Source organism: Euleptes europaea, chromosome 3 (assembly GCF_029931775.1).
Source record: "Euleptes europaea isolate rEulEur1 chromosome 3, rEulEur1.hap1, whole genome shotgun sequence".
In the NCBI taxonomy this organism is placed as follows: Eukaryota; Metazoa; Chordata; class Lepidosauria; order Squamata; family Sphaerodactylidae; genus Euleptes; species Euleptes europaea.
In genome coordinates this window covers 74,616,327-74,627,875 of record NC_079314.1, presented here as the reverse complement: position 1 = coordinate 74,627,875, position 11,549 = coordinate 74,616,327, and the positions used below count along the sequence as shown (strand labels likewise).

General features: G+C 42.4%; 1 protein-coding gene across 1 annotated transcript; it reads right to left on the bottom strand.

Moving 5' to 3' along the window:
* Nucleotides 1-3,348: 3,348 nt before the first annotated feature.
* Nucleotides 3,349-11,170, bottom strand: LOC130474816 (glioma pathogenesis-related protein 1-like). The gene is made up of 6 exons (XM_056846512.1): nucleotides 10,982-11,170; nucleotides 9,799-10,044; nucleotides 8,917-9,020; nucleotides 6,713-6,798; nucleotides 3,594-3,620; nucleotides 3,349-3,503 (listed from the first exon to the last, which is right to left on the bottom strand). Exons 1-6 carry the CDS (start codon nucleotides 11,168-11,170, stop codon nucleotides 3,349-3,351), a joined length of 807 nt encoding a protein of 268 aa, XP_056702490.1.
* Between the last annotated feature and the right edge of the window lie 379 nt (nucleotides 11,171-11,549).

The window sequence follows — 11,549 nt, the reverse complement described above, 5'->3', positions numbered from 1 at the left end:
TAGTTTCTGGAGACTTTTTCCCATGAGAATTAGTATCAATCGATGATGGTGTGGTTCATCTTTTGTTGCAGTCTTGCTCTTGCTTTCTCACTACTGGCTGTTGGCATGAGAAAAATAATGCCCAGGGAAAACAGCCAACATTAATGTTGTTCTTGACTGCTGGCTTTGGTTGCGGTTAAAAACAGTTGAGGGCGATGCCCAACTAGGAGCGTTTGGGGAAATGCTATCTGTGTAATTTTTATTTTAAAAACAATATGTCTATATATAAACAGGGGGGCTGCAAGGTGAAAGAGATATATATCCTGCTCCTCAGTTGCAGGAGGTGACTTTGAAAAAACAGCAGGAAGGACAAAGACTTATTGCGGTCTCCTGAAGTTGCTTTGTGTTAACAAGAAAGCGAGGAAAAGAGCAACCAAAATGATCAGGGGGCTACAGTAGCTTAGGGCCGTTTAGCCTAGAAAAAAGGCAAGTAAAGGGAGACATGATAGAGGTTTATACAATTATGCATGTCATGGACAGGGCTCTCTCAATACTATAGCCTGATATCATTCACTGAAGCGGAAGGGTGGGAGATTTAGGACTGACAAAATGAAGTATTTTTTTTCAACAGCATATAGTTAATTTGTGCCACAGGATGTGGTTATGGCCGCCAACTTGGAAGCCTTTAAAAAGGGGAGTGGACAAATTCATGGTGGACTGGGCTATCAATGGCTTCTAATCATGATGGATATCTACTGCCTCCAGTATCAGCAGTAGTATGCCTCTTTGAATGAGTTGCTGGGGAGAACAGGCAGGATGATGCTGTTGCAGTCTTCCTGTTTGTCGATCTCCTGGAGGTAGTTGGTTGGCCACTCTGTCAACAGAACACTGAACTGTTTGGTGTCTGGTTATGTACAGCACACCGGGGAAGAACAAGCTTTTTCACCCAACAGATATATACCCCATTCCTTCCTCAAGCTTTGCCTCAAATGGGCCTTTGGTCTGATCCAGCATTGCTCTTTCTTAAGCACAAGGTATTTTTATCTGAAAATAAAAAAACTTATAGTTTTGTGTGGCCTGATGTTAACTATTAACACAAACTGTGGGTCTTGCACCATGGAAACTTGCTCACACAAAAATCTGGTGTAAAATTACCAATGTTTCTAGATGTGTGTAACATCAACCAGTGATAAAATGTATTGGAACCAAATGTTGCCGCAATGAGACCTGGTTCCTAACTTGATGGACAGGAGAAAGCAGTGGATCAACCTCAAGCTCCTTAGGACGGAATTGTTCTACTTTAATTTATATAAAAGCCAGAAATATTTGGCACACAAGAAGCTTTTTTAAGTAAGACTTAAAATGGTTTTATTCATCTCCTTTGAGGGGAATGGTTAATAAAGTATCATAACATGAATGTGGATTGTAACAGAACAACAGGAATGAGGAATTTATTATGGTTATATACAAGAGACATTTTGTAATCCAAGACGTATCTAAGGTGGTTCACTGACAAGTGTTGACACTCTTATTATAAAAGTACTGAGATTGAGTTCTTTTGACAGTCACAGCTTTGTTTCATAAAGATAAGCTTCTTCAAACAGTAGTTTAGTTGGGGGAGTTAGGAACATATACATAATTTCCATTTTCTTTTTAAAACTGGCTTGGGATCACTCTTTTCACTAGAGTTATTTCCTGTTAAACTTAGGGGTTACTGTCTCAATACTAGAGCTATTTCCCTTTATAACTGGTAATGGATCCTTCCTGATCCTAAACCAAAGTGTGTTCCTCTCCCTCCAGAGGAGAATCCTCTACAGCTTGCAGCTCACACTGCTGACTTCCAACACTGTCCATTAACAGCTCTCCCTGAACTGTCTATTCCCAACTGTCAGTTTTCTAACTGCCATCTTTAGAATTCCATTTGAACTCCCTGACAATCAAAGGGTTCTATGACCAGAACAACTCCTCAGAATGCAGCTGTCCGTCACACTCCCTTTTGGGGTGTAGGGAGTGTCCATGCCCCCTGGGTAGGGTGACTGGGTATGAGAAAGCATTCTGTCCTCCTGAGTACTCACAATGGTTCTGGCAATACCCAGTCAGGTGGATATGGAGGGCAAAGCCGGTGGCTGAGAAGTCTTTAAATCTATGCTTCGACTTGAGAGGCAGCTCTGACGAGCTCCTTGGAACTGATGCTACCCTGTGGAGGAATACGTGGGCAGATACAACAACAGAACTGAATGCTCCGAGACAACAGGTGTACCAGCCCTTTTCTCAGGATCTGACTGGTGCTTAGAGGAAGGAATTTATGCAGCCAATAAAGCCTCCCACAGAGCTGCCTAACTAGGAGTGTAAACTGCTTATAAGCAGAAGTACCAACATAATTAGTTTCTCTGAGACAGAGGAGATGAAACACAGGCTATGGTCATCAGCCTGTGTCATTTTCGTGCTGCACTTGGCACACTTTTTAAACAAAGTCATGAGATGAAAGAAAAATCTCAGATTCAACCTCTGAATAATGATATGGAAGATTTGACAAACAACTGAAGAGTTCGTCAACTTAGCAAAGTGAAGCACATCGAATGATCCTTTCTCTGTGGCACTGCAGGAAGGAGGAAAGGAGCAGTCCCCCCCCCTTACGTGCTGGTTTTTGGTGAGAATAAGCTGGCTCACACCAAGGGGCAGCGAAATTTTCTTCTCCATGGCTGGCATGCACAGTGCCAGTATAGGTCTGCACGGAAGCCACAAAGATGAACCTGAACTCCTTAAGTATATATGACTGTGGACGCAGAAATACAAATGAGAATAGTATAAACACAGCCAACAGTAGCGCATTAGATTAGGCCCCATTAACAAGCCAGTGGTTCCTGCTTGAAGCCCATTCCACGAATAAATTCATTATTTGAACTACAGTGTTCAAATAATCGCTGACTATAACTTGAACTATTGAACATTCGGTGAAATGTAATATAAAATCAGAAATAAATATAAATGGAAATTTGAAGCTGATAGCCCACTTTGTGAAAAGTTTTTATCATATGTTTTAGTTGTAACTTGTGAAGCCTACCAAATCATCAATGTCATTTTTAATATCCTATTTTCACACATACCTTTGAATAGAATATATTAAAATACACACAGATATACAGCAGAATTTTTTTTCAGGTTTTAAAGTATTATCATCACTGGAATTGAACTTTTGACAACTTTATAAAATACAAAATATCATAAAACAAGGAAATAAACCAAACTGACTTAAAAAAACAAATTTAGAAAAATAGTTGTATTTATTTGCAGTATCTATATAAAAGTGATATTTAGTCACCATAGATATTAAAGGAAATGTTTTGTGTTAAATACATCTTAAATATATTATTGTGGCATACTTAAATTTGGATAACGCCGTTGTAAATACCACACTGCTCCAAATGCTGAAAACATTAATAATGGTCTTAAAATTGCTAAAGCAATACAGGATTCATCACATACAATCCGGTGTTCAAAAGATGGATACCATCGTGTATAACCTATTAAAAAATGCAACAGAACTTTTTACTAAATATTCATTTTGTTTTTGAAACATTTAAACTAAAAAAAAAAAGAACTGTAATACATACGTATGATTTTGTCACGTTCAGGATTTCCTAGAAAAAGTAAATTATGACAAGTGAAGAAAGATTTTTATATAAGCGGGGTCAGCCCTGGCTAGTACTTAGATGGGAGACCACCAAGGGTTACCAGGGTCATTATGCAGAGGAAGACAATGGCAAGCCACCTCTGTTAGTCTCTTGCTTTGAAAACCCTACTGGGTTGCCACTTTACACATACAATTTATTCAGCATTTGGTTTTCTTCAGTACACAGCAACACTGATGATATCTGTACTTTGTTCTATGACATCATTTTCCATTCTCAGAACAAACAGGATAAGAGCAAAGGCATGTATTTTATTTTGTGTTGTGAACCGCCCTAAGCCCTGCTTTTGCAGGAGGAGGGCGGGAAATAAATAAAAATTATCATCATCATCTAGGGTTGGTAACAGTCCTGGAGAAAAATGTCTTTCCCCTTCAGCAAAGGCTTAATGAGATGTTATTTACCTCCATGCTGTGAAAAGCTTCAGTTGCACATTTTCACACATTAAGCTTACATTAGGACATGTTTTCCCAGTCCCTTTGACCAGATGCATCCACTCCAAATGCCTTACAACACTGGCACCAGAAGAACTGGTGCGCCCAGTAATTCTCTGTTAGTAAACAAACTGATATTGGTTATTGCAAAGCAAGCAAAAATCTGTGAAGATTTTTGGAATGTAGCTTTCCCTCATAAAATGTAGCATCCTCCTGCCCAGCTGGTCATGTTACATTCATGATGTCTGCCATCATGAAATGCTTTCAGATACTGTGCTGCTCCACCCAGACCAGCATTCTTATGTCCTTGTGAAGGGACTTTCAGCTTGTGCCACCTTGTTTGTGTATGTAAGCCATTGCTGATGTGTTCTTCCTATACATTCCTGAAAATCTACCAATGGTATGTGGTTGGCTTGAAATTCCAATCCACATATACTCATACCACACAACCACCATTTGTGGCTGGTGCTGCAGCCCTCAGCAGGAAATGAAACTGGAACTCTTGTGCCTTTTAACTAGGCAGTACTAGCCTGCAGTGGCGGACCTCCATTTTTGGGACCCTGAAGCTTGAACTGTTATGGGGCCCCCCTTGCAACCAGCAACAGGGCAATATCCAACAAGGTCCAAAGGGCCTTGCTTCCCTTGCAAGGACCTCAAGGCCCAAATGGCAGAGAACAGGGTGATGGGGAGGAGTCCTTGAAAATGGGCCATATTGTGAGCCCCTACCCACCAGCAATGAGGTCTGAGTAACTGCTGTTATCTTCTTCAGTGGGGTTGTTCTATGGCAGATGTATTGGTTCATTCTCTAATAGCGAGGCAGAAGGTCATCAGAGGGGGCTCATTAGGATAAAGAAGTGAAAATCTGATTTTTGGTGTTAAAATGCATAAGCGAGATGAGTGCAGTCTGAATTGAGAATTCAGGTGTCTTTTTATGGTTCTGATTGGCTCTAGCCTAAGGGCTGAGCTATAGAACTATTAAGCCATGCACCAACAAAGGATTCAAGGATCCAGCTGCCAAAATGTAGACTATGAATTGATTCTGGCAAGCTCAGCAAGCCTATACAGCTGGGGGTTCGGTCACTGCAAGCCCCTGAGAAAATTTTGAAATTTGACCAATTAGTGACATTTTGAGGCCATATGGAATGGGTATTAGAGCATATTCTAAGGTCAATATTAAGTACTTCAACCCACTGGCTTATGATTCTATCACTAAAATAGCCTTATTTTAATAACAAACACTTTAAAAAAACCTCCATCAATTTTGTTGAAAAATTCACTCACTAAAAAAAAAAAAAAAAAAAGCTGCTTTAGGGCCGCTCCGGGATTAGGGGTCCTGAAGCTTAAGCTTCATTAGTTTCATAGCAGATCCGCCACTGCTAGCCTGGAAGCTGTGTTGAAGCCCATATGCTTGACATTGTTTAGCAAGACACTGATACTCTGAAATAAAAACTGTAACTTTTGGAGAATTAATGATCACTGGGACTACAAAGGAAAAAGCATTAGCTATCCACTATCACCCCACAGAGGAGGAACTGATTAAGGAGTCATATAGAAAATAATTCATTAAGCATGGAGTAACAAAAGTGCTCACAGCCATACAGTGAAATAAAACAGTCAAGTAACAAAATTTAAAGGGCCAGTTGCATGAAAAACTGTAATCTTTGCTGAACATGGTTTACTTACTTTATGTCCAAGTATACATAAAAGCAGAGCCAGCTCCACACCAGTTTCCTGAACAGGTGTAAAATTCCTTCTCCCCAGAGTTTGGCCACCATTTCAAGCTGACCTTTCCAGGGTAACTAGAACGGCCAATTTCTCACAAGCTTTACGTAATCTTGTGTGAGTTCAGGAAGCCTCATAGGTTATAGGAGATCAGAGGTAAGTAGGGTTATTTTCTCTGGCTCTTGGCTAGAGTAGTGGCGCAGCAGTACGGCAAAGGCAACGGGGAGAGGCAGTAGTGACAAAACACATTGAGCCAACTTCCGCATAATACTAAAACCTTTCTTGTGATGATAGCAGTGTAAGATTTTGATAAGAAATACAGAGCCAGTAGTGTGTGGAACTAGTGACAGCATTTCACTTACAGCTGACTGCAGAAAACAAATCATTCAGAGCAAGCCTGGGGGCGTGGCAGGAGTTAATGGGCACAGGGGGGATACAAACTGTGTAACCAACTCAACATTATGAATGAACGTTTAAAAATCACAGCATATTTAATGCAAATAATTTACAGTGAGCTACTGAGAACCAACCCTTTGCCTAACCCTATGCATAAAACTAACACAAATACATAGTCACATTTCTGCTACAGTATGATACACATGTAACCTAGCAATTCACTTTCACACCAAAAAGCCAGTGTGGTGTAGTGCCTGAAAGAATGGACTGTAACCAGGCAAATCTAAGTTCAGCCACAAAGCTCTGTAGATGCCCTTAAGTCTACCATTCTGCCTCTCAGCCAATCCTACATAATTGTACAAAGACAAATGGGACTGAAAAGGAACCATACCTTGAAGGTCTTGGAGGAAGTATGGGATTAAAATATAATTAATAATATGTGTGATAAATATATTTCTTTTTAATGAAGCATTTCTTCAATTTTATACTTACTGCAAAGTTTATTTTCACATGTATCTCCTTGTGGGCAAGCACTACATGGCGTTCCTCGCATATAAGGTCTCCTCGGATAATTGCCACTAAGACCAAAATGACCAGGATGTATTAGGATTTAAATGCAAAGTCATTTCAAATATAATATTTTGTTGCAACAAACTGTCTTGTGTTTCTTTTATCGCCCCCTCCCAAACAGATAACAGTGGAATATCTTGAACTGGAGTAGCTGAACAGTCTTATGAGGACTTGATATCAAATGCAACATATATATAATTATTCTATTTACATGGAGATCTTTAGGGCTTTTAAATAAGACGTTTAGAGGCTATGGCCAGTATTACAGCTAGTCAGCTAAGCCTGGCAAAAAGGCTTGCACAAATTGTCTGTTATGTGAACATTTGCCAGTACCCTCATCACGTTTTATAATGTTCATTAGAGATCATTTCTAGGAGCAATGATTATCAGGACTAGTCTTGAAGTAGCTTAATTTTCATTCCTATTTCTAAGCGCTTGTGCGTACAGCCTTGGCTAAATTATTCTCAAAACTGAGCCAGCTCATCAGCAAACAGCAAGAATTAAAACAAAGTTTCAAATGCACTAAAGCTGACCCAATGTAACCCTGAAGAAATAGGTGTGAGGAATCAGTGGTACTGCTTGATCAATGGGCAGTGCAATCCTAAGGGCTGCTAGAGCTGCAGCAGCTGGCCGCCGGTCAACTAGACCATCTGTGGTTGACGATAGCACAGTAGTCCCAAGCCAAGGATTGCCAGAATTGATAACTTGTGAGTTCCGGAATGGTCCTGGTATTGTCTGGCTTCTTTGATACAATGAAGAAAACTCCCCAAAGGGGCGCAACCTAGGTGAAATAGGCTTAGTCACCCTGATGTCAAGCAGATGATGGATTCTACCTGGACTATCTGATTGTGCTTCTCTGGATTGAAAGCTTGGGGTGAAGAGAGAAACCTGTCATTGAGAATATGAACAAACTCTGTAAGTTAGCCTTCTCTTACTGTCCTTAGTAAGAGCCAGTGTGGTGCAGTGGTTAAGAGCGGTGGACTCTGAACTGGAGAACTGGGTTTGATTCCCCACTCCTCCACATGAGCGGCAGATGCTAATCTGGTGAACTGGATTTGTTTCCCCTCTCCTAAACACGAAGCCAGTTGGGTGACCTTAGGCTAGTCACAGCTCTGATAGAGCTCTGTCAGCCCTGTCTACCTCACAGGGTGGGTGTCTGTTGTGGGGAGGGGAAGGTAATTCTAAGCCAGTTTGATTCTGCCTTAAGTGGTAGCGAAAGCTGACTCTTCTTCTTAGCACCTGCTCATAGCGGACCCTGTCTAGACGTTTATGCAAACTATGACAGAATCCTCCTTCTAGGGCTTGAGGTCCCAAGAAGGGTTGGCAGTTTGTTCCACTCCTAGGATGCCTTCTGCCTAAAAGGCGCAAGGCAGTCCGGAGGCACAGGTTCACCTTTCTCTTGCCTCTCTCTCTTTCCCACACAGCTGATTCAAAGTCATGCTGCACAAAAGCAACAGGTAGATATTCAGTCAGATGGAGTTGGTATGCAAATGCATATGCAAATACATCATTGCACGTAAGAATAGCCTATATACACTAGTGGTTCTCAACCTGGGTCCCTGGCCTCCTCATGCATTTTGGAATTTTGTCCTGCAGCAGGGTAACCCTGATAAGTCACCTCAGAAGGCAAGGTTACAGCCTAGAAAACAACTCCAGAGAACACTGTTCTCTAAAGTTCAATGTTTGTGGCTCATAGTGCTGGAATACCAAAGATCTAACTCTCCCATGACTATTATTAGTGAGGTGGCTGAAGGATCACTCATTTTATTTATTTGTATTGTTCAGAATGGCTTCTAGTCTTATACAAATTTCTGGTCAGCAAAACAATGGCTCCCAAGAAGGGAAAGGCAAAGTCTATCACTACCTGGACCCCAAACCACCCATGCTGAGACACTGCTTGAAGCATGAACCTGCTCACTGACCTTTTCCTAAGGTTGTGGAATATGTCATGGCTGCCTTATAACACCACATACTTGAAATAAGTCCTCTTGAAAATCACTAAGCCATTTCAGATTAGATTTGCTTAACATAGAAGTAAAATGAAACGTACATTTCTGTAGTCTAATAATGTGTGAACATAAATTTAGACACATATGATACATTCTATTTAACAAATGTTAAATTACCCTGGACCATAATTGCACACGAAGATTTCAGCATTCTTTGATTGATCCATTCTTCGGCAGAAAACAATAGCACAGCCAACTTTATAAGAGCTATCCCAAACAACCTGAGGAAAAAGGAGGTTTTATTTTAGAAAATAATGTGTAAACTGTGCTAGGGAGTCATCTAACTGATGCACTGAATTGATTTGTTGTAGAAGATTGCTTCATATTATAGTAATCTGTGAGGATCTCCCAAATATGTGTTCAGTACAAACTTCCTGTTATTGAGGCCTCTCACAGGATGCCTATAGTGCATTCCACAGATGCCACATACTCCTTTCAGTGAAGAGTAATAAGGACAACCATAGCTCTTTGAAGACAAAGCTTCTCATGAGGCAGGCTAGATCACCATAATGAATGAGGTCCTTTAGTAAATTCTAGCAGGGTATTATTTGGATGGAAACAGACCCATACTACCACAATAGGGCTAGGATTGTACCTGAGGACCAAGTGAAACTTTGTAACATTTAATCTAGTAATGCATTATCATCATACGCATTATACATAAATATCTAATTGTCATCACAGTGCAAAGTACCATTTCCCCCCTCTTGGAGCTAAAAGCAGTCCCAAGTAGCCCAAATTTTGACTGATGAAACAGCATGGGGAAGAAAAGCTTAATCCACTTTCTCCGGTTACATTGTACCAATCCATGTTTTCCTCCCCGTTTTTTTTTTTTTTTAGCTACATGATATCTACGGGGATTTAGTTGTCGATTCCCATCATTATGAGTAGTTTGGCCCTCAGGTGTAGTTTTTGGCTAAATTTTCACAACAAATCACAGGTTGCTTATGTTTTTCCACAATATGTGTAGATAATCTGAACAGAAAAAATAAAATTTACCTGAGTATAATGACCACAAACCCGTGTACAACTATGGCTCTCGTATGTATAGGAAGAAACTTCTGAGTTCCATGCTGCGATGGCATCAGTAGGATCAAAATGTCTTCTCGCAGCAGATGACATCCATAAATTTTCTCCAAGAAGCCAAAATGAAGGATCAGGGTGGCTCTTTCTATATGGACTATGCTGAAAAGTGCATCTATTTCCCCATGCTCTAGCTGTTCTAGCTAATGCTATATCCCACGTCTATGAAACAGAAAAGTATAATGAACAATTTTCATAATATTGAGATACTTCATATCAGTGTGTTATAATGCTCTAAGGAAGTAGATTCTAATAGTAACACTAATTTATGGCACACCAAAGAACTAGGCACCATACAAAAGGTATATTTTAAAAGATGAGCCCTGCATATAGGATTATAGTCGAAACAAACTCAAGATGGAAACAGAAAAGAGCACTAGCCCTGAAGCATAAAGCAGTGTGCCATTGCTGGAGAGGAAGAAGGGACCACAACAGCCTCTCTGCTAGGGTTATCGACTTCTAGGTAGGTCCTGGAGTGCTCCTGGAATCACAAATGATCTCCAGACCACAGAGCTCAGTCTCCCTGGCGGACATGGCACCTGCAGAGGGCACTCTATGGCATCGCACCTCTGCTGAGCTCCCTCTCTCTCCAAACGGCACCCTCAAATCTCCAGTAGCTCGAACCCCAATTTCCACTGCAAAAGGAAAGGGGGATCAATGCAACACAGCCTGACCTCTCTTGTGACTTTCTGGTTTGGAGCGGTGGAGCCTGATCTCCAGAACCCAGTTTGATTCCCCACTCCTCCACATGAGAAGCAGAGGCTAATCTGGTGAACTGGATTTGTTTCCCCACTCCTGCACCCGGAGCCAGCTGGGTGACCTTGGGCAAGTTACAGCTCTCTTAGAGCTCTCTCAGCTCCACCTACCTCACAGGGTGTCTGTTGTGGGGAAGGGAAGGCGATTGTCAGCCGGTTTGAGTCTCCCTTAAGTGGGAGAGAAAGTCGGCCTATAAAAACCAACTCTTCTCCTTCTGCTACAGAACGGAACTGGCCGTTGAGCCCATTCACGTTATATGGCAGAAGACAGGTCCCAAGGATAGCGGAGAGGTCCCCACCGTAAGCAACATCCCCCGAACTCCCAGTTCCATCCCGGATCGCACCATATAGAGCATGTTGGACGCCGAAGGGCTGACTGCGGAGCGGTGCTTGTTGTGGGCATCCACACACTGCTTGATGAAGGTCTGGTTGGTGATGCTGGGATACGCCCCCGGCAGCGGTTGAAAACCATCTTGCTTACTGGGGTCTCCGAGGGCGAGCAAGGCCAGCACGGCGGGCAGCCAGCGCCTCATCGCGGCAGCCAACGACACGCCCGGCTCGGCCCTCGCGCCAACCGTCTCCCTCGCGCGCCAACCGCCACTTTCCAACGGCCGCAGCCACAGCCAGCCCCGCCCCCTTCTGGAATCCTGCGTCTCGTCGCAGGTTCTGATTGGGCGCGGAGGCCTCGCCCTCGCCGGCGGTTCCTTCTGTAACCTCCCCCTCCTCCCCGTCGTTTTCTAGGTCGCCACCCTGCCTCAGTACCGTTGCCAGGTCCCTCTTCGCCACCGGCGGGAGGTTTTTGGGGCGGAGCCTAAAGAGGGCGGGGCTTGGGGAGGGGAAGGACTTCAATGCCATAGAGTCCAATTGCCAAAGCGGCCATTTTCTCCGGGGGAGCTGATCTCTATCGGCTGG